General features: G+C 45.5%; 2 protein-coding genes across 9 annotated transcripts in view; one reads left to right on the top strand and one right to left on the bottom strand.

Moving 5' to 3' along the window:
- FAXDC2 (fatty acid hydroxylase domain containing 2) overlaps positions 1-3,042 on the top strand; it is a 31,656-nt gene extending 28,614 nt beyond the window's left edge. The window contains 2 exon segments of the mRNA NM_001257519.1: positions 106-272; positions 1,065-3,042. Of these exon segments, the coding sequence (NP_001244448.1) occupies positions 106-272; positions 1,065-1,221 (324 nt within the window). The 3' untranslated portion in view covers positions 1,222-3,042.
- Positions 3,043-3,916: 874 nt separating this feature from the next.
- The window catches only part of LARP1 (La ribonucleoprotein 1, translational regulator), a 140,384-nt gene continuing 117,158 nt past the window's right edge, over positions 3,917-27,142 (bottom strand). For 5 of the 8 annotated variants that reach the window (XM_015141309.3, XM_077937365.1, XM_028849857.2 and 2 more), the window contains exons 8-19: positions 26,271-26,415; positions 21,709-21,883; positions 21,426-21,595; positions 19,059-19,451; positions 18,049-18,172; positions 17,717-17,922; positions 17,150-17,256; positions 15,467-15,618; positions 12,590-12,734; positions 10,167-10,276; positions 9,886-10,013; positions 3,917-7,659 (exon numbers count right to left, since the gene is read on the bottom strand). In XM_015141309.3, coding sequence (XP_014996795.1) covers positions 7,450-7,659; positions 9,886-10,013; positions 10,167-10,276; positions 12,590-12,734; positions 15,467-15,618; positions 17,150-17,256; positions 17,717-17,922; positions 18,049-18,172; positions 19,059-19,451; positions 21,426-21,595; positions 21,709-21,883; positions 26,271-26,415 — 2,065 coding nt within the window. In that variant the 3' untranslated portion in view covers positions 3,917-7,449. The remainder of the gene's footprint in view (positions 7,660-9,885; positions 10,014-10,166; positions 10,277-12,589; positions 12,735-15,466; positions 15,619-17,149; positions 17,257-17,716; positions 17,923-18,048; positions 18,173-19,058; positions 19,452-21,425; positions 21,596-21,708; positions 21,884-26,270; positions 26,416-27,142) is intronic. The other 3 variants (XM_077937366.1, XM_028849858.2, XM_077937369.1) reach the window with 1 other exon arrangement.

Genomic DNA, 27,142 nt, shown 5'->3' with positions numbered 1-27,142 from the left:
GGGTCAATGAAGTTTGCCACTGGTACCACCTTGGGGCTAAGTGTACACCCAACTAAGTCCCTTCATCTCCCTGGGCCCTGCCTTCAATCATCCCTCCCCTTGCAGGTCTCCAACATGCTACCTGCGATAGTGGGCCCATTAGTAATGGGCTCCCACTTGTCCTCCATCACCATGTGGTTTTCCTTGGCCCTCATCATCACCACCATCTCCCACTGTGGCTACCACCTTCCTTTCCTGCCTTCGCCTGAATTCCACGACTACCACCATCTCAAGTAAGGACCCTCTCCCCACAATGGGTCCCTGGGCAATAACCATCACCCTTCCTCCTTAAGCTTCTGATAGCAGACACTGGTGTCTCAGTTTACACGTGAGTGCTAGTTGGGGAAGAGGTCTGATGGTCGGGAAAATAATAACCACACTGGGATGACCTTACTCTTTTCCTTCTGAAATTGGGTCCTCCTCCAACTGGGGATTTTAAACCTTTATTTGGGCTCTGGGCCCTTTGAATAAGCTCTGGACATTCTCTTTAGAAAAGTACACATATGCATAAAACTCCTGCATGCAATCACAAGGAAGTCATATACCGTCTGAAAGCCCCAGACTTTTTCAAGTGTAGTCTACAAACCTCCTATACCAGAATCACCTGAGATGCTTGTTTAAAATTTAGGCTCTTGGATTCCACTCCAAATATGCTGAACTAAGGTATCTGGGGGAGCAGGGCCTGGACACCTGCATTTTAGTAAGTGTTCCAGGGGATTTTGATGCTGGTGATCTCATGCCCGAAAAAGCCTAGTTCTGCTAGAGATCCTCAGACAGTGGGCATCAGAATCACACAGCAAGCTTTTCAAAGGAAGACTGCAGATACTGCAAACTGCAGGTTTGGAGTGCCCCCCAGAAGGTGCATTTGTAGCAACTCCCCAGCTTATTCTGATGCAGATGGTCAGGATGGTTGTGACAGGTGTGGGGTAGGAGGGCTGAGAAATGTGTGAGGCTGGCACAAATGAAATGAGATCTGCACAGAGGCCTCCAGCATTGGCACTGCAGCACCGTCTTCTTTCTTCTAGGTTCAACCAGTGCTATGGTGTGCTGGGTGTGCTGGACCACCTCCATGGGACTGACATCATGTTCAAGCAGACCAAGGCCTACGAGAGACATGTCCTCCTGCTGGGCTTCACCCCGCTCTCTGAGAGCATCCCAGACTCCCCAAAGAGGATGCAGTGAGAGAGAGCCTAAGTGTCATCCTGGCTGTCCCTCAGCCATGGGATACAGATGCGGCTTCCTGATTGCTCCTAACAATTTGCCTCCTTCGGCCACATCCCAAATGATGGTGCCACCAGGGTAGAGGGAAGGTGGGCTTCCCAGAAAAGCAGGGCTAAGGATGAGGCTTCCTCCAAACTACTGCCCTTGATGTCCCTCAATGGGATCAGGAGTTAGCTTAAGAAAAAGGAAAACACAGCTCCCCAGACTGGAGGCTGGTCAGAGGGAGGAGACCCCTGGTCCTCTGCTGTGGAAGGAGAGGGGTTCAGCCCCAGATAACTCCTTTGTGGCCTGGGCAGGATGCAGAAAATGACAAAGCTGAAAGGAGGGGGACTGGAGGCTGCCTGGCTCCAGGGAGAGCTTCTTCTGGGACCAGGGGGTGGGAGGGCCAGGTATTGCTTTACCCCTTCCTGTCCCAAAAGGCTTTCACATACCCTACCTCAGGCGAGGGCCAAGACACCCTGGCAAACCGTTATAGGTCTCAATTCACGGCATACCAGATGCCAGTCGCCACTTCACCCAACACACACACAAACACACACACACCAAACACTGAGGGAGTGGTAAAGGCCCCATTTTAACTCCGGCACACTGCAAACAAAAGGTCTCCCTCTGTGGGGGGGTGGGGAAATCCAGGAGCTCCTCCCTGGATTAAAAGCAAAGAGGTACAGACCAAACTTTAACACCTTTAGCCTTATGTGGAAACCAAAAACCAACTGCTGAGAAACTGTGAAAATCCCTTTTACCCACAAGGGGAAGGATCAAAATTGCTGCCCTTTGGGGACACCCGAGACCCCTAATTAGCCCATCTGAATGAGGACCAGAGGTTAGAACCCTCTTTCTCCCTGAAGAAAGAGCCTGGAAAAACATGGCGGAGCAAAGGGCAAAATCCTTTCTGCCCCGAATGCTTTACCACTTTCTCAGCAACGTTTATTCAGAACGATTTTTACCAGGAACCTTATCAAAAGCAAAAACCACAGCTGCTTGGGTTGAAGTCCCCATCCTGGCCTCCCCTCAGCTGCCAGACATGGCCAGAAACCCTGTGGTTCCCAAGAACAATTTAAAGATCACTCTTTGATTTGAAAGACCACCATTATCATTTTACTAAATTCTTATATATATTTGCACCTTTTCCAACTTTCAGTTCTCTTAAGAAAAACATCCACTGTAGCTTTATAAAATACCTTATCATCAGACAGGTCCAAGTCTCCAGGCAGGACTATCAAAATGAACTCCTTCTTCCTATCAGCTCTAGAACCCCAGAGGACTTGCCCAATAGGCCAGCTAAGCACTTACCAGACAGCATCTCCCTGGCTTTCCAGTCTCGCCTGCCTGTCTCTGGCCTTGGTGGACCTGGCTCCCTCCCTAGGAGGCTTGTGCCCTCAGCTTGAGTACAGCTCCTGGTGCATCAAAGCTGTAAGTTCTCAGCTGCTGGCCTGCACCCATCACCTCTTCCTACAAATAAACATTTGGAAAAAAGTCCATCTTCAGTATGCTTAAAGAGAAGGGTAGGAGATAAGGAGAAAGAACAGATATGCTTTTTTTTTCCCTTTAAGGCCTTCAGATTTTGAGGTACTGTAAGGGGCCTAGAAAGACAAAAGGCTGTCATTCCCTCTTCCTTTTGGAAGGCAGGTGATCAGTCCTTGGCAGAAGGGCCCAGCCCTGTCCTTTTCTATATCAAACAAAATCCTTGAGGTTGGTATACAAGTTAAGGCTGAAAAAAGGCCTTAAATTCCCAGTAAAGAATGTGAAAGCAAGCATGTAAAATAAACTGGTCTTCATGAATTCCGGTGGATTGTTTTGGTTTTTTTTAGATGGGGGTGTTTACTACCAGACTTCTAATACTTCAGACAAAACATGTGGAAGCTCAGGCTGTAAAATTAAGCTTCTGTGAGCATTCCTAATGATGTGTGAAAGTAAGGTTCAATTAATTCATCTTTCTGTTCTCAAAGGACCAGTCTGCATCAGCCTTGGACACTATCTCCTAAACTTTCCTTTGGCCTGTGGAGGTCACTGGTGGTACTGAAGCACCTGCCCACCTCAAGAACAGTGAAAAAGAACTCTCTAGAAAAACCATTTTCCCGTCAGGTATGGGAGACAGTTGTCAGATGAACACGTAAAGCCATGCCCAATTTTTAGTTTTGTAATTTACACAGGGAATGGGGGACTCATTGTTCCATCCCTCCCCAGCATCACATCTCAGGGTTCAGGGGCTGACCAGGATTCCGTACGGCCACACGGTGCTGGATCATTCCTCCTTCACCCCGGGGAAAAGTCTGTTCATAGAGGGGTTGTGGCAACCCTCCATAAGGAGCCTCATCAACCTTTTTCTTCCTGGCTGTCTCAACACAATGCAGGCCACAGCCAGGGGATGGAAAACTTGGAAGCTGACAAGTGCACTGAAATCCTGGCATTATGCTGGACTGTTTTGTGGCACTGGCTATGACTGTCACGTCTCACTTAAGACACAGGGTGGACATGAATTCAAGGCTTGCAGAAGCCCCTGCCTTAGGCAGACTCCTCAAAGCCCAATGGCAGAGCCCCTGCTGAGGTTTCATGTGCACACTAAGTGCAGGGTTCCTCCGGATCTGGGGGAACCCTACCAGAAACCCATCCTTCACACCAAATAACAGTACCCTAGATGGAAGACCAGCCGGTATTTTGCCTTTTCAAGTGTTTATTTTTATACATTTTTTTGTATTAAAAAGAAAAGCATAATTACCACAAATTACAAAGGACTAAAGCAGGACTAGAATAATGAATGAATCACTTCAGCCTGGAAAGCAGATACTCTCAATAATATTAATGTTATAATACAAGCTCATTCAAGTATTTTACATTTTTTTTTGTCCTTTTAAATATGATATCCTAGCACATAGTAAAGATAATGTACTACGAGCGTAAGGTGGAACCTTCTCCGCAAAGCCAGATGACAAGTTTTCCTCTCCAGTGAGAAATGGGCTCCAAGTTCTTATCTTCTCTGCCATCAGCATGGCTGAAGGGGGAGAGGGTGGGTGTTAGGGAAAATCCAGGGACCCTTCCACACAGGAGGTACTCTGGGGTTCCATTCAGGAGGGTGCCAGATAATTCAGATCACTCTACCCAGGCTTTTTTGGCAAAAAAACAACCCTCACCCTCCGTAACTAGTCATCTTCCTTGTCCCTCCTCCTCACTTCCCTTCCAGGGCCTTCTAAGCAGCTTACTTTCTTTTGTAAAATCAATCACCAGGAAAGGGAAAAAAAAAAAAAAAAAGAGCTACAATGGAACAAAACAAAAACATTTAACAACTTTGACATAGGGGCTCAGCACCTCTATCTGAGCCCCAGGGGTCCAGGCTGGGGCAGGGCTGGATGGCCCTTCTCTACTGGTAGTGCCTTTGCTCCCAGGTGCAGGAAGAGGGCGAAAGAGAAACCTTCCCCTTAACAGGGCTGAGGCACACAGACCTGCTGATGTCTGATGCCCAGAGGTTATGTTGGCATGGACCAACCTTGGAAGGGATAGGATGAACAGAGGGATCTGGGCAGGCTGTTGCTTTATCTCAGGTCTTGGATCCCCATGGGAGGATGGTGGGTGTGAAGTGGTTAGCCCTGATGGCCCCTGCCACTTCTGGCATGCTTGTCACAGATACATCGGTCCTAAATTCAAGTGTCTTCAGAAAGTGAAGATGTAAACTACTCTTTGCAACATTAACTCCTAACATGTTACCTAAAAAAAAAAAAAAAAAAAAAAGGAAAGAAAAGAAAAGAAAAAAAAGAAAAAGCTCCCCTACCAACCACCAGCCTATGTTGAGATGAAGTCCTCGCCTCCCTGCCCCAAAGGGGCTTCCTTTCAGGGATGTCTGTGAAAAAGATGGCAGCCCCCTGGCCTGGGAGTAAACTCTAAGTAATAACAGCCTTTCCCCATACCCTAAGGCTTCCTTGTGCCCCAAACCAGCAGACGAAAAACACTGAGGTTTCTGTGGTGCTGGATACAGTACAGGGCTGCGTGACCCGAAGGAAAGAAAGGAAAGGAGAAGGGGATCCAGGAATCCAGTGTCTGGTACAATGTGGGGCAGGCACCAGACTGGGCAGGGAAAGGCCTCAGATACCACCATCATAGCAGAGACCAGACGCTCATCCTTGGTTTGAGACATGAAGTCACAGAACTGAGATGGGCTTCCCACATACCAACCACTGGGAAGGCAAAGGTGGGGAAGGGCACAGGCTAAAAATTAACAAGGTGCCCAAGGTAAAGGGCAAGGCCTTGTCAGCCTGGGATACTGTCTCCTACTCCCAACCTTTGGGCCCAACAGAGGAACCAGTTGAAAAGGAGGGCCAAAGACATTGCAGTAAGTAAGCAACAGGACCATAAACTCCTCCATGTTGCCCAGATCCCACCGAGAGTGAGTGTGCAGTCATGCCCATACCCGACATACATCCCAGTCCATGTGGGTCAGTCCTTCATCACCCTCCCTGCCTTCTGACAACAGCAGACTCCAGCCATATTCCATTGTCATTCACAGCCCAACCCAAACAGTCAAGTGGCTGAAGAAGAGAATCAGGTATACTCTATGTCCACATATACCTTCCTGCCACAGGGCTTCACCAACTGGCAGGATTCCCCCCAGCCCCCAACTCCTCCTCATCCCTTGTTCCCAGGCGGGTCAATTGGAGAGTGAGCAGAGATAGATGGCTTGCAGAAGGGTATGGAAGATGGGGAGACTCCACCAGACCTTAGGAAGAGAATGGCATCTTTCTCCACCTTTTAAGAGAGATAGAGCCTCCCTGAGGTCTCTCAGATTTTTCAGGGCAACACAAGAAATGTTTCCAAGCCTCAGCTGCAGGTGTTCACCTTTCCACTCTGCGGTGTGGGGAGACGGTCAAGCTGAGGACAAGTGTGTTCCAGATGCAGGCCAACTCTGTTCTCCAACAGTTTGAAGCAAACTTGGCCTTGGGGTTCCAAGGGTAGGATGAAGGGTGTCACGGCAGGACAGGGCCTGGCGTGAGGCAACAGCAAGCAGAGCGAGGACACAACAGTGGCAGCAGTGTACAGACACAGGACGTCAGCTTCAAACGATGCAACAGCAGGGATATCTTGGGCACGGCTCTGATTCGAGCCACTCCCAACTCTCTTGCCTCCAGGATGGAGGCACTGTACATGCAACAGTCCAGAGAAAGATTCTAGCCAGTCCAAGCCCAGGCACATCCAGAGAAGGTGGGAGCTCTTCGCGTTGACTCCACCGAGGAAAACAGGCATTTGGGTATTTCAGATTCCCGCTCCACAATAAGGCAACTTTTTAAAAAATATTATTTCCAAAAACAAAACAAAAATTCCAAGGGGAGGGGAAAGACATCACTTTCTGTGGATTAGGTGGGGGTTTATCTGATTTTTTTTTTTTTTTTTTTTTTTGGTCTTTTATGGTTGATTTTTGTCTTTTTTTTTTTTCCCCATTTTCTCGAGGATGGAAAGGTCAGAGAAAAATAAAATAAATCATCTTTCAATAGTCTTTCCTGGTAAAAGCAGCGTCTCTCTGGGCTGGGGAGTAAAGGGTGTGGGGCAAAGGGAGTGGGGAGAGGCTGAAACCTTCCCCCAAACCCCAGTTTTAGATCCTTTGGTTTCCTTCTCCCAGAAGATGGCAGAAGGGCAGGGTGGGGACAGCAGGGAGAAAACATGGTGATGACAAACCCCAGATGATCAAGGGGCTGATGCTCCTGGGGCCCAGAGGTGCCGCCAGAGCCTTCTACGGGACAGTGCTGGGCAATGGGGGGCCCGCAGGGCCTTCTTGTGGGCTGCATAGTTGGCTTGAGGGGGAGCAGGAGGAGGTTAGGGGTGGGGACCAGGGTTGCAGCCTACTAGCCGCGGGCAGGGCTGCAGAGTGATTTTGGTAATCCAGATGAACTATCAATAATTTAAAACTTGATATATATATATGTATATATATATATAAAAATTTCCCCCCTTTCCCTCCCCCCTTAGAAGAAGCTAGGACGTCAAGAGTCATGGAGAGAGGAGGGGGAAGGGGATGTAGAGGCTCCTGCCCAGGGGTACCTCTGATAGCCCAAATGGTGTACACATTGCTACTCAGCACAAAGGCCTGTCCTAGTAACTCCAGGCCTGTCCCTTCATTGTCCCCTCTCCTGGGACTGGGCACCCCCATGGACTCTTACCCACCCTACCCCTTTCCCCCCTCAAGCCCCAGGGCTAAGGAGCTTTTCACTTTCCCAAAGTCTGTGTGTTCGAGTGCTGGCTTGTCCATTTGGCATCTTCCCGGACGGGCTGGCCGGTGGGTGGTGTAGGGGGTTGGCTGATCACGGCAGCAGACCTGCTGGAAGACTGGGAGGGGCACCGCTTCCTGCCCTCACCGCCGCCACCTCCTGCTACCACTGAGTGTCGCTTGTGGTTGCCCTCCTCACCCATGGGGGGCTGCAACAGAGGAAGGAGTCACAGGTGATCGGAGGCACTATCTACGCCCTCTTCCTTGCCAGGCCCGTCTAGACACTTCCTACTTTCTACCTCCAAATATAGATAATGAATGGGTTTAACCTTAAAAATAAATTATCAGTTATTAAGTGTTTCTCCATGCCACACCTTGTGCTGTTTTATGCACATTCTCTCATGGAGTCAGCATCACCCTTTGATGTGGACCCATGGACATCCGATTTTATAGATGAGAAAACTGAAGCAGAAAAAGTAACTTCCCCAGGGTCTCACAGCTGGTAACTGATAAAGATAAAATTTAGGTCTATCTGCCCCAAAAGGCCAGGCTTTTAGCCAACCTCATTTCTGCTTCCCTTCCAAGAAGGGATCTCTTGCTCAGAAATGTGGAATGTGGCATGCAGTATGCTGCGATGTCTCAGCTCAGAAGGCCCAGATCCTTCTGAGGATCACCTCATTCTCTTCAATGTCCAGAGGATCCTGAACTAAGACTCAGACCATGCTCTAGCCTGGCCTTAGCACTAACAAAGGTCCTATAACCCCGAAGACAGATGTTTCCTTCCCATTTTGGTAACCAAAACTGAGTCCTTGTTCCACCCTAATAGGTCTACTTATCACAAGGGTTCTTTGTAACTTGTACCCTGCTCCCCTTCCTTCTCCTCCCCAAGGGTGGAAATGCTTAAGAATGAAAGAAAACAGGTTTGTCTTTATATTGAGAGACCTGAGTGGTTCTGCCATTATGTCACTGGATGGCCACAAACCTCAGTTAACCTGTCTAATAAGTCCTGTCTGCATCACCACATAAGAATTAAATAAGGTCAACATAAAGTAACTGGTACATAATAAACACCCAATAAATGGCAGTTTTAAAATAATAAATGTGATATGGTTTGGCTGTGTCTCCACCCAAATCTAGATCTTGAATAGTAGTTCCCATAATCCCCACATGTTGTGTGAGAAAACAGGTGGAGATAATTGCATCATGGGGGCAGTTTCCCCCATCTTGTTCTCATGATAATGAGTGAGTTCTCACAAGATCTGATGGTTTTATAAGGGGCTTTTGGGCTGGGCGCAGTGGCTCACACCTGTAATCCCAGCACTTTGGGAGGCCGAGGTGGGTGGATCACGAGGTCAGGAGTTCGAGACCAGCCTGGCCAACATGGTGAAACCCCATCTCTACCAAAAATACAAAAATTAGTCGGGTGTGGTGGTGTGTGCCTGTAATTCCAGCTACTCAGGAGGCTAAAGCAGGAGAATCACTTGAACCCAGGAGGCAGAGGTTGCAGTGAGCCGAGATCGTGCCACTGCACTCCAGCCTGGGTGACAGAGCAAGACTCTATCTCAAAAAAAAAGGGGGGTGGGCTTTTACCCCTCTTTGCTCTGCACTTCTCCTTGCTGCCACCATGTGAAGAAGGATGTATGTGCTTCCCCTTTCGCCAAGATTTTAAGTTTCCTGAGGCCTCCCCAGCCCTGCAGAACTGTGAGTCAATTAAACCTCTTTCCCTTATAAATTACCCACTCTCGGGTATGTCTTTATTAGCAGAGTGAGAACAGACTAATACAAAATGTAAGGGCTAGTATTGTCATTTACTTACATTTGCCCTTTTGCTAAAAGGTTTGAAGGGAATAAGACAAACAGACATCTCTACTACATTATAAACTCTCAGAAGGAAAAACTGAGTCTCTTTCCCTTATCTCCAAAGCACTGAGCACAGAGACATCCAATCAGTATCTGCTGAATCAATTAAATCACTCCATCTTCCCTTCATATACCAGCAGTAATAACCCAGCCCTGCCACTGGATGTCACCATTGAGGTGCTGCTCCAAGAACATAGAGACCTGGGCATTAATTTATAAACTGGGGTTGGAATTGGCCTTTTCCAAAAAGAACAAATGTGTGTATCTACCCATCCTGACCAACTAGTAGTGGCTAACTTGGGCACAATAGCAAGGAGGGTGGTGAGACAGGAGAGAGAGAGCATTATGATGGTACCACAGAAGGGGAAAGCAGGAGCAACCATACAACTATCTCCAACTAGCCTTCACTGGCCACTCTCCATTTTAAAGGTGAAAAAAACTAAAGCCCAAATTGTGGGAAGCAGGGAGAGGGGTTCCTCGGCTAGGGGCACAGCTGGACCAGAATCCAAGTATCCTGATTCCTGGTCCAGTTTTCTTTCCAGGACAAGTAGGGTGAGAGAAAGAGTTTCACTTACATCTACTCGGAAGTCTTCAAGACGTCGGAATTTGCCGAGGTATTCTTGCAGTTTGGGGTCAATGTCCAAATTTTTGGCTTTGGAATATTTCAAGAAGGCCCAGAACTTCTCCAGCCCATACAGTTGGCCTGTAGGGAGAGGTACATAAAAGCTGAGCTGCTGAGGATAAAGACGCTCAGAGGAGAGGGAGGTGTTGTGTAAACACAGAAAGACCCAGGTAGAACTGGGGAAGAGGAGGCCTACACGACCAAGCCTCACTCAGATCCAACTCTGGCTCTTACCAGCTTCATAGTCCTTCATCGTTTCCTCCTGAAAATCCTTGAATATGTCCAGCCGGAACTTCTTTTCCAGGCCATAACTGTAGTATCGAAAAAGGCACTCCAAACCATATCTGTAGAACACAAGCCAGTGAAATCAGGGCACAGTTTCTTCATCTGTAAAATGGGAAATGTGCCTGTATAACAGACGAACTATGAAACAGTTTAAACAATGTGTTATTTCTGTATTGAAAAAACAGCATATACGCTTTAAGAATGCTAGTCTAAGTAGGTCCAGCATAAAATGTTCAGAGCTTTCCTGGGGTCAACGAACACAGCCCCCTGCCACTGACATTTGTTTACTCCTATTCTTTTACGAAATGTCTGTGGTTGCTTTCTGCTACAGTAACAGAGTGAACGGAGTTGAGTAGTTACGACAAAGACCTTATGGCCAACAAAGCCTAAAGTATTTACTGACTCTTTCCAGAAGAAGTTGGCCAATCTCTGGTATAAGAACTCTGCAAAGCCATTTAACCATGCCAATTAGTAGGTCTGTTCATTTATCTGACTCAGAAATTTCACTTCAAGGAACACATGCAGCCAGGCACGGTGGCTCACGTCTATAATCCCAGCACTTTGGGAGGCCGAGGCACTCAGATCACTTGAGGACCGGAGTTCGAGACCAGCCTGGCCAACATGGTGAAACCCCATTTCTACTAAAATACAAAAATTAGCAGGTGTGGTGGAGGGTGCCTATAATCTCAGCTACTAGGGAGGCTGAGGCAGAAGAATCGCTTGAATCCGGGAGGCGGAGGTTGCAGTGAGCCAAGATTGTGCCACTGTACTCCAGCCTGGGCGACAGAGCGAGACTCGTCTCCAAAAAAAAGATACATGCCAAGGAAATGGCCAAAACTGCAGACTTAGATCTTTTGTTTTTTTGAGACAAAGTATTGCTCGGTCACCCAGGCTGGAGTGCAGTGGCACGATCTTGACTCACTGCAACCTCTGCCTCCCTGGTTCAAGCCATTCTCCTGGCTCAGCTTTCCATGTAGCTGGGACTACAGGCATGTGCCACCACACCCAGCTGATTTTTGTATTTTTAGTAGAGTCGGGGCTTCACCATGTTGGCCAGGCTGGTCCCAAACTCCTGACCTCGAGTGATCCGCCTGCGTCGCCCTACCAAAGTGCTGGGATTAAAGGTGTGAGCCACCGCACCCAGCCCAGATTTAGATCTTAACAGATGTACAAAACTGTTTACAGCAGCATTATTAAGCAAAATACAAATGTCAACGAAGAGAGATGCAAGAAAAATCATAGTAAATCTACACAATAGGGTAATAAAAGCTATTAGAAATAGTATAAATGTATACTTAAGGATACTGAAGAATGCTTACAATATATTATCAAATGGAAAAGACATGTTTGAGCATGTTAGACGTAGAATGATCCCGTGAGTCCATTTTTGTAAACAAATAGGTATATTATACAACTACACATGCATACAAAGTCTGGAAGAGCACAAACTTTACAGGGTGAGCTAAACACATTAAATATGCCAAGAAGAAACTAGGAAGCTTAATGGCAGAATAACACTTGCTGTCTCTGGAATGATGGATGTTTTCATCAGCTTTTCCAAACTTGTCTTTTTTCAAGTAGTTTACAGACAGCACATTTTACATTGAAAATCAGGGAAGGGGTGGGGGCATGGGGAGGTCTTTTTTTTTTTTTTTTTTAATTTAACAGATACAGGGTCTTGCTATGGCAGAACGACCACTTGAGCCCAGGCTGGGCTCAAGTGATCCTTCTGCCTTGGCCTCCCAAAGCGCAGGGATTATAGGCATGAGCCACCCAGCCAGGAAAAAAGGACTCTTAAGATTTTTTTAATAGCAAAATATTGGAAACAACCTAAGTATCTATTAATAGCAGACTGACTAAATAAATCATGGTACATCCATATAGTATAAGACCATGTTACAGCCTATAAAAAAAGAACAAGAAAAGTTAATTATGTACAGATATAGAATGATCTCCAAAATATAGTATTAAACAAAAACAAATGCAAGGTGCAGAAAATATTATAACATAGGCCAGCTTTTATGTAAACAAAAGGAGTGGTAGTGGCATGGAAGATTACACAAATACCTACTTACTTACACAGGGTCCTTTATAAAGGACCCACAAGATTCTAATACTGGTTGCCTGTGGGTAAAGACACCAGATGGGTGGGCGACAGGGATGAGATGACTCTTCATTACATAACCTTTTAAACTGTTTGAAATTTGAACCATGTGAATATACTGCTCATTTAAAAACAAACTTTTCATCAAGTACATGAATGAAAATACACATGCAAGGAATTTCCAACTACAGTTCTGGAAGCAGACCAACTAGGGATCCCATACCATCCCTAAGCACCAGCCAAAGTCCCCCACCCCAAACCTGCTCACCTGTAGCCTTCTTTGGCGTCCTCCAGAGCCAGCTGCTTGAACTCCTCATACATCTTTTTGTTGAAGTGATCTCGGAGGAAGAAGGACCAGAAGCGGAAGAGTGTGTTCATCTCCTGAGACTGGCCAATGCCCAAGCGTTTCCGCTCTGATGGGAAAGGAGGAAAGACATGTCTCAGGTTCAGGCTGTCCTTGCTTCAGGGACAAAGGATTCTGGAACTTAAGACTTGGTCCTTTCTCTTGTACCTCCAAATTCCCTCACTCATCATCTGCCACTCAGTCATTCAGCAGATGTTTATTGAGCACTAACCACTCTGCAACAGGCCCTGATGCTGGGAGCTGGGCCTGTACTTTTCCAGAAGCAGGTGGCAGCAGCTTCTGAACCAGGCTGGCAGTCTAGCTCTTCACCTCAACTGGTACTGCTTTCAAGTGCCATCGAGACAAGACAAGGCATGAACAAATTGTCTGGAAATTCTAACTGTATTTGGCTCATTACCAATATTTACCTAAAGAGTCCTACAATATTCACAAGTACATAACAGTAATATCAAAAAATACACAACACCAAAAGCACGAGCAACAAAACAGAAAATAAGTATCATTAAAATGAAAAATTTTTGCACATCAAAAAAGTGAAAAGATAACCCATAGAATCAGAGAAAATATTTGCAAATTATGTATCTGATAAAGGAATTCCTACAACTTAATAATTAGGAAAACAATCCAGTTAAAAAAGGATCTTGGCTGGGCAAGGTTGCTCACGTCTGTAATTCCAGCACTTTGTGAGGCTGAGGAGGGAGGACTGCGTAAGGCCAGGAGTTCAAGACCACCGTGGTCAACATAGTGAGACCGCTGTCTCTACAGAAAACTTTCAGTAATTAGATAGGTATGGTAGCACATGCCTGTAGTCCCAGCTACTCAGGAGGCTGAGGCAGGAGGATTGCTTGAGTCCAGTAATTCGAGACTGCAGTGAACTATAATTGAGTCACTGCATTCCAGCCTGGGTGACAGAGCAAAATCCTGTCTCAAAAATAAATATTAATAAAAGTAAATAAAAATAGACAAACAATAACAAGTGTTGGAAGGATGTGAAAAACCAGAAGCCTCACATACTGCTTTTAGAAATATAAAATGAAAATTTTATGTTTCAATATAAAAATTTATATTTCAATATAAAATTCCAAAATTTCCACTTTGGAAAACAGTGTTTGTCAAAGGGTTAAACATGGTTACCCCATGACCCAGAAATAATACTCTTTCATCCAAAATAAAGGAGAAGCTATGTCTACGGGAAACCCGTATGTGAATATGCCCAGTAGCATTATTCACAACAGACAAAAAGTAGAAACAACCCAAATGCCAAACAACTGATGAATGGATACACAAAATGTGATACATCCATATGATGGAATACAATTTGGCAATAAAAAGAATAAAGTACTGCTGCATGCTATGACATGAACCTTGCTGTGTATTTGTCAGTATACCAAATATACTAAGGGGAAGAAGCCAGTAACAAAGGACTACATACAGTATAATTTATGTGAAGTGTCCAGAATAGGCAAATCCTTAGAGGCAGAAAGTAGATTAGTAGTTTCATAGGACTGGTAGGATTTTGGGGGTGGGGAGTAGTTTGCATGTATAATGAGTATGAGTGGTAAGGGACATAGCATTTTGGGGGGTAATGAAAATGTTCTAAAATTGATTCTGGTGATGGGCACACAACTATATGAATATACTTAGAGCTATTACATTGCATACTTTAGGTATGTTGCATCATATGTAAATTATATCACAATAAAGCTGTTATTACACACAAAGTAGGAAAGAGAGAAGTGAAGTGGATGAATCAAGAATTTAGCAGCCATGTTTTGTTGAATGAAAGGAGATGAATGAGTAGTAACTACAGGTGACAAGATAGGTTGGCTGTAAAGATGCACAAAACCAATCAGAATGCTAAAAGAGGGGGGACAGACAAGAGCATCTAGACAGGCTCTTTCCTTACACTATCATCTGCAGGGGGGATCAGCAAACTACTTCTGTAAAGGGACAGAGAACAAATATTTCAGGCTTTATAGATGACATATAGTCTCTGTCACAAATCTTTTTTTCTTACAACCCCTTAAAAATGTAAAAACTGTCCTTAGCTCCAAAGCCATATGAAAACAGACTACTGGCTGGATTTGACTCACAAACTACAATTTGGCAACCTTTGTTCTAGAGAGCATATGCCACCTCTTACATACCCTTTTGTGATGGACAGTGGACTAGACCTGACAATGGCTGAGTCAGTAGTCTTGTCGGAGATACAGAAATACTTAATTGACAGTTTTTTTTGTTTTTTTTTTTTTTGAGATGGAGTCTCGCTCTGTCGCCCAGGCTGGAGTGCTGTGGCCGGGTCTCAGCTCACTGCAAGCTCCGCCTCCCGGGTTCCCGCCATTCTCCTGCCTCAGCCTCCGGAGTAGCTGGGACTACAGGCGCCCGCCACCTCGCCCGGCTAGTTTTTTGTATTTTTTTAGTAGAGACGGGGTTTCACTGTGTTAGCCAGGATGGTCTCGATCTCCTGACCTCGTGATCCGCCTGTCTCGGTCTCCCAAAGTGCTGGGATTACAGGCTTGAGCCACCGCGCCCGGCCGACAGTTTTAATAATAGAGGAAGATCAAGGAACACAAATGTTGTGAGTGCCATATTCCCTTAGCTTCCTACAGCTTAAAACTATCTGGCCCAAGTCTAACTTCAGTCCTTCTCGCTATAATGTCACATCTTTTTTTGCTCTGAAGTCAGAGAAAAAAGTCACCTATCCCCATATCCCCCAACCCTTACACTCTGGGTCTAAATAAGGGGCCCAGAGGATCGTCCCCTGCCCCCCTCACTTCTTACCATTAAGGCAGCGCCTACGATACTTATGGTAGACGTGTTGTGTGAAGCCATTTTCCTTGAGCAGTTCATGGGAAGGATGTTGGAACTTGGGCAATGACTGAGGGGTACAGCCATAGCTGCCAACTGTAGGCGTCCCTTCTGAGGGGCTGGAGCTACAGAAACCACAAAAAATACTGTCACCAGGTACCCCACAGCAGCCCCACCATAAGGTTAGGAGGGGTCCCTCTGATTCGTTCTGTCAGCCAAGATCCACCCTCTCACAGAGTATCAAACAAGGAGGCCCAGTTACAGGTCTTTAACTTATATCCATGGGACTGATTAACTCTGCATTAACTCTCAGAGGGTTTTACAGAGGATACTGAGGCTTACAGAGATTAGGAGACTCATCCAGGGTCATAAGACTATTTAATGGCAGAAACGTGTCCAATGATAAAACTTGAGCTTTTAACCATTTATTAACTTTTGAGCATTTAACCTTCCTTAATGAGCCATCACGGGTCAACCCATCTATAGTGAAGTCTTGAACAACATGGGTTTGAAATGCATGGATCCACTTATACGCAGATTTCTTCCACCTTTGCCACTCTTGAGACAGCAAGACCAACCCCTCCTTCTCAGCCTGCTCAACGTGAAGACCACGAGGATGAAGACCTTTATGATGATTCCACTTCCACTTACTGAACAGTAAACATTTTCTATGACTTTAACTTTTATTTTAGGTTCAGAGTATGTGTGTACGTTTGTTACGTAGGTAAATTGCACCCACTCTCCTCCCTCTCCCCACCCCCAAGTAGGCCCCAGTGTCTGTTGTTCCCTTGTGGTTTTCTTAGTAACATTTTTTCTTCAGTTTATTGTAAGAATACAGTATGTAATACGTATAATATGCAAAACATGTGCTAATTCACTATATGTTATTGGTAAGGCTTCTGGTTAACAGCAGGCTTTTGGAGAGTGAAAAGTTATACACGGATTTTCAACTGTGTGCGGGGTGGGCACCCCAGGCCCTTCGTTGTTCAAAGATCAATTGTTATTTTCTTCAAAAGCATGCCTATTTGCAGTCTGTGCCATCTTTGCAGGGAGTAGACAGCATAGGTAGGTGGCTCTCAAAGCTTGCTTTGGGAAACAGGAAACACATACTGGGGTCATCTTACTGAAATAAATAAATAAAGAGCATGGGTCCTACCCCAAGAAGCAGGGTCAGTATATATAGGTTGGGGCCAATAAATATATATTTTTTTTAATTTTTAAAACTTTTCAGGTAGCCTCCCAAGACACAGCAGGCTCAGAGAGACTCCCAGAAATCTGTTTATTCAACTACCTGGCTATCCTTCCTCAGATAGAAAGTAGACATCCAGGCTTGGAAACCAATTTAGAGAGATTTTCTCTCTGCATGTATGAAAATATGGTCTCATGTGACTGCCACACCACTTCTTTAGGAAAAAAGCCTCCACCTCATTCCCAGGTCCTGGGCTGAGCTTTCCACCTCGTTCCCAGGTCCTGGGCTGAGCTTTCCACCTCGTTCCCAGGTCCTAGGCTGAGCTTTCCACACCACTGCTTTTTTGAAAATCTCTTAAATGAGGGTCCCTTTAATTTTCAGACCAATCTTCTTGGTCCAGTCAATTTCATGCTTGCCCACCCATCCCACAGGCAGCCTGATCACTCTTCCCCCACTGCCCCAGGTACCTGATGGAAGCAGTACGGGGCCTGTGCTCACGGGAATCCATCACCCAGCCCACATGGCTCTCCAAGGGTGGGTTTGAACTGTGTCTTGTCTTTCTTTTTCGAGGCATCTGCAAAGGTTAGCCCAGGGTTTGTTACTATTTGCACTCCTACAACTCTGAGGAGCATCAAGCACTTGTAGGACTAAGATGGGCATGATCTCTCACATTTTACAATAGCATTTTCATATTCATTCTCTTATAATGTTCACAGTGGTGAGCTAGGAACTGGTATGCCTATTTCAAACAGGTGAAGAAATCAAGGTTTGGGAATGAAGTGATTTGCCCAAGGACTCATACCTGGTCAATCCTCCTTAGGCCTTTCTACATGGGGCCACCACTCCCACACCCAGTATATTTTGCAGATGTGGCCACCTAATCCTAGGGTTGGCAAGCCCACCAGCCTCAGAACAGAGAGCAGGTAAAGGATTTGGCACTTCCTTGGCTCAGACAAGGCAAAGGAGAGAAGCAAAGCACTGGAATGCAATCAAGAAGGCCCAAGACTCTGAGCAGCCTGACAGAAATGCCTCACCTTGGCATCCAGTGTCCGTCCTTCTTTCACTACTGGGTAAAACCGTGATGTCTGGCTTGAGTCTTTGAGCTGTGGTGTCCGGGGAGTACGGGGGGTCCTGGTGTTGCGGTAGTTTGGTGACTCTGGGACAGTGGTTGGTAGAGAGCGGGCGATGGTGGAGGGCTCAGGAGCACCAAACAACTTGTTGGCCAGGGCATCTGTGGGAACTGCAGTGGCACAGAGAGGAGTCAGGAAGCAAGGAAAGGCCTGTAGCATCCACCCCTGGATAGCCCCTAGTCCAAGGGCTCCAGACCCTCTCACCCATGTCAGGATCTCAGGTGTCTGCTTCTCACCTTGCTGGAACCGAGGTGGCCCAGGAGGAACTTCCTGGTTGGGATCCACAGGGGGCTCAGGGGTCAGTGTGTCAAACTGCTCCCGGCTGATCATATTGACTTTTTTGAAGTTCTCGACTTCTTGCTGCAGAGGTTATGAGATGGGTGGAGAAAGATGTAAGTAAGGAAGCTGTTCCAGCCTGTTTAAGGAATCAAGACTGGCAGGAAGTTGGAGAGGGCAGCTCCCACATCGACATACATGGAATTCTGGTCCCCAGGCTCTCAGCTGCCCAGTCACCATTCCTCACCCCAGGTACCTTGGTACAAGTGTGCTAGCCCAGAAAAAGACAGTACTTGCCCTGCCCTCCCTGTAGTAAGACTGAGGTCAGGCTTACAGGAGTTCCGCAGGAACTCACTACAGACTCTCCCTTGAAAGCTCCAGTGTTTCCCCATCTCTCTTTCTGCTACTGCCTTATCACACAGTGGCTGGGCAACTCTCCTTCCTCCTTACTTCCAGTAAACGCACTGCTACTTGTTACACGGGCTCATCCTAGGACAACCTACCACCAAACATACCTACTCTGTAAAATCCTACAACAAAGATGTTTTGACTGTTTCCAGGCAGCAGCAATTTTTCAAAAGACCTGTCCATTTTCCATACTCAACACAAGCTTCTTAAAAGGCTTCTAAATTTTTAGACGCCTAAATATTTAAGACTAGAAATAACAATCTAACCCTTTATTCTATTCCCCACAAAAGTGTCTAGCCAACTTTCATAATATTAACTATGGATCCACAGGTAGGATAATAATCACCCCTGCCTCACCTGAAGAGTTTGCAGTGTTTAAACATCACCCCTCACTCCTAATGCCCACGCTAGATACCAGTCATCATCCCCTTCCCATATATAAAAATTCTGAGACTCTGAATTATAAAGACCTGCCTCAAGTTGCACAGCTAATCAATCTTCCTCTTCTCTGTACACTACAGGCACCCCAGGCTCCACACCCACTGCTATGTCCAAGCCTCACCTTGATCTGGGAATACTCAGGTTCAAACTTCTCAGCCCACAGGTCCTGCTCATAGTAGAAGAGGCCATCATTAATGACCTTGGCCAGCTCGGCGCTCATCTTAGCACGCGAGGTGTGGTTGCCTGTGCGGTCCCCCCCTGGGTGCCGGCGCATGTAATGTGGTGTCTGGGTGACAATGAGGATCTTGTTGACATCCCTGTCATCAATCTCATAGTCCGATTCCTCATCAGACCAGGCGGTGAAGGTGTTCTTCCGCCCATCCATCTGCTCCATCTCCTCGTCAAACAGAAAATCCAGTTCCTCTTGCTCATCCTGATCCTTGGACATCAGCTGCTGGGAGGGCAGCTGCTGAGGCAGAGAGGTCAGGTGGGCAAATCTGGGCTCCTCTGACTTCTAAAATAGGACAGACGAAGGGGAAAAGGAATCACCGGAGGTCCTTGGCCCAGATTCTGTAGCTATTCCATGAGAGGGAGGCTCCAGCCCCTCAGCATGAGACTGTTCAAGACCCGGTAACACCAGCAGGTCACAAGTGTCATCCTGGGAGTCAGCTTTATGACTATGATAAAGGATGTCTCATAGAAGTCCAGGTTCCTCCACTCACAGCTCATATCACAGTCATGCACAAACAACTAGATGATGAATTCTCTATAGGCAGGAACTGTGCTCTCATTTACCTTTATATCCTACATAGCACCTAGCCTAGGAGTGGACACACAGTAGTTCATGGGGTTGATTCATCCTTTCATCCATCTACTCAAAATCTCACAATGAACTGAAAGCTCCATGATCCATAGTTGCCTTGCTTTCCATTATATACTCAGTAGCTAGATGGGGATCTGGTAATAGCAGATGTTCAATTATATAATAAATGAGGGAACACCCATTAGTCCTAAGCTTTGTATGAAAAATCTAAAAGCAGAATAATAAGACAAGGTCCCTGTTACTTAGGGAGCTCAGTGGGAGAAGGTCAACCAAACAGCCAAGTGCATTGTGGTATGGTAAAGGCTATAAGCAGGTTTGTGGAAGCACACAGTGAAAGGAGCTTAGTCAACTGTGACTAAGAATGGTTAGGGAAGGCCTCCTTCAAGAAGTGACTACCACAGGATGAACATAAGTAAGCCAGATGAAGATAGGGACAGAGTATGCTAGGCAGAAAGAACACCATTGTTCCAAAGGCAAGAAAAAACAAGGTGCCTTCAGCAAAGAGAAACTATTTGTTTTGATAGACTGAATATGAGATGCTGAGAGAGAAGCATTTGTCTAAACTCACAGTATTTATTCAAAAGTAGATTCCCTGCTGCGCCAAGGGCTTCCTACAAAAAATCTAAACCTATCTTTTTTTAAGGTTTAAGATAGACCAGGTCGGAGTAGTGGCTCTAATTCTGGAATGGGAACTAAGTCTGACCCCTGTTTCAAAGAAAACTTTGTAGGCCTGGACTTTGTAAGACCCTTATCTACTTACTACCTTTCTCCTCATGTCTCTGGCTGGATCTCCAACACTTTTTAAGGGCTGAAGCCGCAACTGTGGGCAATTCTGTGTATGAACAGGCAGGCGAGAGAAAGGAGATGAGAGGTAGTCACTGTGGGAAAATAGATAAGGGAGTATAGAATTCCATAGACCCAAAGTTCAAGGTCAATTCTGAAGTCTCCTCACAAGCCCCAGGCCAGAGGTCTCTAAAGTGTGTGAGGATGAGCAGGTATGTGGAGAAAAATTCAGCACTTAAAAAGGAAGTAGTAATTCGAGTTAGAGATTGTAATACTTCTTTAACAGTGAACTTCATCTGTTTATGTATATAAACTATTTCTAGAATATTCTACCCTCTCCTTCCTTTCATCTGAAGATGGGGAAACTGAAGCCCTGAGGTATAAAACAGGCTTCCCAAGCTCACCTTGCCATTAGTGCAGCAGACCTGTGTAGACTAACTCCATATTTGGGCTATGCATCTGCTCCCTCTCCCTTCCTTCTTCTGAGGACCTAAGGGGCTTACATATGGGACAGTGGGGAAATACTCAGGGAAAAGACACTGAAAATGTAGCCCCAGAAATTTAGATGGAGCAAAAAGAAGAGCCAAGAATCAAGAAGCCTGAAACATCGCTGCCAGATGCTGCATGATCCCTTATGAAAAATGTCACTGAGGAACTCACACAGTAGGGTGCCTTAAAGGATGGTTCCCTACAGGAAATGGAAACAGGCCAAATCAACCTTTCTGCAGCCACTACTGGTAACTTCAGCTCACACTATGATCCTGAACTACTGAGATTTCCTGCTGGCCCCTCAGAGCTAGAGTGCTGTGCCCATGTGTTATCCCCTTCAAGCACCCTAGCTCAGAGTGCTAAAACCAAGGCAAAGGACAAGGCCTCACCCACCTTGGGCCGTGCTGGGGACGGCCGAGGCCTCTTCTTCACTTCAATCCAGTTCTCGGAATCCAGGTCAGGCAGGCTGGCAGACAAGCCCTTGGGTAGTGTCTTTAGGTTGCTGACCTCCTCTGTTTTGGTTGGCACTGGGGTGACTGCACGAGGAGAGCCAGGTGCTGACTCTAAAGGGTGGAAAGGTGAAGTCCTCATCCCTCCAGTCCTCCTCCTTTTGCCAGCCCTGAGGAGGACTGTTGCCCAGAGGACAAGTGCAATCCTCATGCCAGCAGGTACCTACCTGTCTCCTTTTGGTAGTGCTGACGGGGGACAAATTCAGGGCAGTTGAGAAGCTGGGAGAAATCAGTCTGTGAATAATCCACTATTGGGGGACCAGGAAGAGGCCACTTTTCTGGTTCTTCCCTCCTACGAACTTTCTCGTCAACGATCTCCACCACCTTGCTGTCTTTTAGGGCCTGCAGGGGAGAAGGAACAAGGGATTAAGAAGAAAATCTCGGACAGAAAGATCCTGGAAATGGTGGACAACTGGGTTCCCCTGAGCTTGGTATAAGAAAATTTGCACCATCTTCCACGACTGGTAGATATGTGAGATGTTCAAACTTGTAGGAGGTACCAGCATAAAAAATACACCTGCCCTTTTACTCTTTGAGCCTGCAATCCTACTTCCAGTAATCTACCCTAGAGAACACTTGCACAAACAGGCAGCAGTATGTATAATATTTGCACAAAAAGCCATTCACAGTAACACTAGAGTAGGAAAATAACTGGAAAATACCTAACTTGCCATCCCATAGGCAATTTAAATATTTACAGTATATGCATTTGATGGAACACTTCTCAGACATTAAAAAACTTTACAGGTCGGGCACGGTGGCTCACATCTATAATCCTGCACTTTGGGAGGCCGAGGTGGACGGATCACAAGGTCAAGAGATAGAGAACATCCTGGCCAACATGGTGAAACCTCATCTCTACTAAAAATACAAAAATCAGCTGGGTGTGGTGGCATGCGCCTATAGTCCCAGCTATTCGAGAGGTTGAGGCAGGAGAATCGCTTGAACCCAGGAGGAGGTTGCAGTGAGTCAAGATGGAGCCACTGCATTCCAGCCTAGGCGACAGAGCAAGATTCTGCCTCAAAAAAAAAAAAAAAAAAAAAAAAAAAAGCCAACCAACTTTACACGTGCTGAGGTGGATAAACTCACAAAATATTAATCAAAAAAGCAGGCTAGGCCGGGCGCGGTGGCTCAAGCCTGTAATCCCAGCACTTTGGGAGGCCGAGACGGGCGGATCACGAGGTCAGGAGATCGAGCCCATACTGGCAAACACAGTGAAACCCCGTCTCTACTAAAAAAATACAAAAAACTAGCCGGGTGAGGTGGTGGGTGCCTGTAGTCCCAGCTACTCGGGAGGCTGAGGCAGGAGAATGGCGTAAACCCGGGAGGCGGAGCTTGCAGTGAGCTGAGATCCGGCCACTGCACTCCAGCCTGGGCGACCGAGCGAGACTCCGTCTCAAAAAAAAAAAAAAGCAGGCTAGGTACAGTGGCTCACACCTGTAACCCCAACATTTTGGGAGGTCAAGGTGGGAACATCCCTTGAGCAAAGGAGTTCAAGACCAGCCTGAGCAAAATAGCGAGACTCCATCACTACAAATAGTAAAAAAAAATTAGCTGGGCATAGTGGCTGGCACATGTCTGTGGTCCCAGCTACTTGGAAGCCTGGGTGGTTGAGGCTGCAGTGAGCTTTGATCACACCACTGTACTAACTCCAGCCTGGGCAAAAGAGCAAGACCCAGTCTCAAAAAAAACAACCAAAACACCCATCTATACGAGCAGCAGTTGAAAAAACCATGGAGCATTCCACACAATGGTGAACTATGCAACTGTACACAGGAATGAGGAATATCTTTCTATTAGATACTGCTACTTTGCAGTTAGCTCCCAGATATACTAAGTGAAGACAAAAAAGAATTGAAGAAATGCATGTGTTGTATATTTCCATTTACCTAAGAAAGAAGAAGGATACAAATACATATAGAAGCATTTGCTTTTTTCTTAAATGGAAAGGTTCTAAAAAGTTTGTCTATAAGAAAAGAAAGGGTGTATATGACAGAAATTTTTTTTTTTTTTTTTGAGACAGAGTTTTGCTCTGTCACCCAGGCTGGAGTGCAGTGGCGCGATCTCGGCTCAATGCAAGCCCTGCCTCCCAGGTTCACACCATTCTCCTGCCTCAGCCTCCAGAGTAGCTGGGACTACAGGTGCCCGCCACCACGCCCGGCTTATTTTTTGTATTTTTAGTAGAGATGGGGTTTCACCGTGTTAGCCAGGATGGTCTCGATCTCCTGACCTTGTGATCCACCCACCTCGGCCTCCCAAAGTGCTGGGATTACCGAAGTGAGCCACCGTGCCTGGCCTGACAGAATTTAAGTCAGACTTCTATGACTATACCATGCGGAAACTCTAGAACCATGTAAATGTTTTACGCAAATGTAAAACAACTTAGAAAATTATAGGGGTAGGGAGAAAACAATCTCTAAAACTTGGGAGCAAAATAAAACGAATATATATAAATTTAAATGTGTAACCACACAAAGATTCTTTCAAATGACTTGAAGATACAGTTATTTGACTGTATAAGTGGAAAAACTGTTTTCAGTGGTAGTGGAGGTATTGTAAGAATAATGTCGAGGTTGGCACAATGGCTCACGCCTGTAATCCCAACGCTTTGGAAGCCGAAGTGAGAGGATGGCTTAAGCCCAGGAATTTGAGACCAGCTTGGGTAACAACACAGCAAGACTCCATCTCTACAAAAAATTTAAAAATTAGCCACGCATGGTGGCGTGCACCTATAATCCCAGCTATTCAGGAGGCTGAGGCAAGAGGATTGCCTGATTTCAGGCAGTTGAGGCTGCAGTAAGCCATGATCACACCACTGCAATCCAGCCTGTGAGAGCAAGACCCTATCTCTTTAAAAAAGGGGGAAAAAAAAAAAAAAGACCACAAAAAAGACTGTAGACATACTGTGAAATAAAACAAAATGAGTAATTATGTTGATATCATTAGGAATTAATATTATGGGCATGGGATAAAGGAGTAGGTAAAATAAAACACCCACAAGGTTAAGTAAAGACCCTTTAATAGAAAATACCAGAATAGGTCGGGCGCGGTAGCTCCCACCTGTAATCCCAGCACTTTGGGAGGCCGAGGTGGGTGGATCACCGGAGGTCAGTAGTTCGACACCTGGCCAACATGGTGAAACCCCATCTCTACGAGAAATACAAAATAACCTGGGCGTGGTGGTGCATGCCTGTAATACCAGCTACTTGGAAGGCTGAGGCAGGAGAATTGCTTAAACCCGGGAGGTGGAGGTTGCAGTGAGCTGAGACTGTGCCACTGCACTCCAGCCTGGGTAACAACAGTGAAACTCTGTCTCAAAAGAAAGAAAGAAAGAAAGAAAATACCAGAATAACCCCATAATGTATTTTATCTCACCAAAAAAACAAAAAAATCATCTAGAAAGAATGACCAACCAAGTAGCAACAAAGCACCCCTATAACCCAGACTGGTATCTAAATAGCATTTCTCAAAAGAAAGGAACTAGAGTTCCTTTTAAAAGTGGCCAATTCCACATCTGGGGCAGGAAATGCAGAGGGTCCCACTGACCAAAGATGGGACAATTTGATCCAATCCATTAACTGTAATGGACCGAAATAAATATGGCTAACAAAGGGAGGAAGATCAAACATTAATCTGCCCTTCCTGTACAAACTATACCTCTTGGTAACTGAACAGTTGAGGCAAAGTTACTTCTTGAAGAGGTATCCCACCTAATAAATGAAGACCGATTGATATAATCAGTATGTTGTCATTTTGCAATCCTAAAGGCACTGCTGGCAGCTTATATCACAAGAGACAATCACATGAAATGTTATGTGCCAACTGAGAGAAAATATATCATTATGATAAAGTGTTCTTGACAAGGAGGGCAAAAAACTTCAAAATGTGAATCTCATCAGGCCTCTAGATCACCAATTTACAAAAAACTTGGAGTACAGATGAACATGTTAAAATGACACCCCTGTGCCCTGTGGAAAATTCTACAGGATGTATAACTTAGTCTATTCAAATAATAAACAGCAAAGAAAAAGAAAAATAGAGGCACGAGACTTAATAAGACAATAATACACAGGTCTTGTTTGTTTTTTGTAGAGACGGGGTCCTGCTATGTTACCCAGGCTGATCTTGAACTCCTGGGCTCACATGACCCTCCCCTTGGCCTCCCCAAGTGCTGGCATTATTAGGTGTGAGCCACTGCACCCAGCCTATAGGTCTTATTTGGATTCTGATTCTCACAAACTATATATAAAACATATATATATATATACAGCCAATTGGGGTGAATCGGAACTGACTAAATATTTGATGATATTAAGGAACTGTTAATATTTTTAGGTATAATGATATATCGTGGCTATTTTCTTTTAACAAGTCTATCTTTTAGAAATCTATACTGAAATATTTGTAAACAAAATGCCAGGTTTTCTAGGATTTTCTTCAATGTAGTATGTGAGAATAAACAGATGAGGGTACAGATGGAATAAGATTAGCCATAAACTGATACTTGCTGAAGCTGATGATGGGCTCATTATACTACTGTACTTTTGTAAGTGTCTGACATTTTCCATAATGAGCGAGAGAGAAAGGAAGGAGGGAGAGGAGGAGACTAGCCAAGCCTTGAGACTTCATCAGATCATGACTCTTCCAGGGCTTTCTGCCTTGGCCCAAACTCCAGCTCCCTAAGGACCTTTCTTTCCCCTGCATCCCAGCTCCAGGGAGGAAGACATACCGCAAAGATGAGTGAAATGTCAGTGGTAAGGGCCTGCACTCGGTGGAAGGAAGCAATAAGGGTGATGGGTAGGAAACCATCAGCATCCATTTTCCTTCGCAGGAAGAAGTCTCGCTCTAAATTGTCCACGCTGAAGTAGTATTCACTAAGTGGAGGGAAGAAGTAGTTATCACCGAGGGATTGCTCCATCAGTTTTATGAGCATGCCTTCCTTCTTCTGCTACACTTCCCAGCAATCTCACACAGCCTCTGACCTAGCCCATCGCTATCTTATATACCAACAGTATTGAGGGCCGAAAAGAAATGATGTGATCCCCTCATGGCACCCTACCTTGCTTGGGTCAAATCACTCCCTCTGCCCTAAGCCCCTTGGCATGCCTGTCAAACTCCTCATCCTCCTTTAAATTCCAGTCCAAATATTGTTGGTCACTTTCCCTTCTGCTCCTAAAACACTTACACACACTCTATTACAACCATTTATTTTCTTATATGACTTCCTTACTGGACTGAGAGACAATATATCGGAGTGGTTAAGAACAAAAGGACAGAAAAGGATTTAAATCTGTGCTTTGTTACTTACTAGCTGTGAGATTCTGTGCAAATTACTGGGCCAGTATGCTTGTCTATAAATTGGGGCTAAAAGACTCAGCTCACAGGAATTCAACAGATAAGAATTGCAGGACTAAGACAATGCCTCTAAAACACTTAACATTGAGGCTGGCCGACAGTAAGGATCCAATAAATGTTCATTAGTATTCTGTCAATGTTGTCATTACAAATGGAAGCACAGAAGGGGGTAGATTCTAAATATTTTCCTTCCTTTTGTAATGGTGTAGTTTCTAATTTTCTTAAGGTAAATGTTGTACTACTTCT

Source organism: Macaca mulatta, chromosome 6 (assembly GCF_049350105.2).
Source record: "Macaca mulatta isolate MMU2019108-1 chromosome 6, T2T-MMU8v2.0, whole genome shotgun sequence".
Classification (NCBI taxonomy): Eukaryota; Metazoa; Chordata; class Mammalia; order Primates; family Cercopithecidae; genus Macaca; species Macaca mulatta.
Note: the sequence above shows the minus strand (reverse complement) of the source record. Positions and strands in the feature narration are given on the sequence as shown.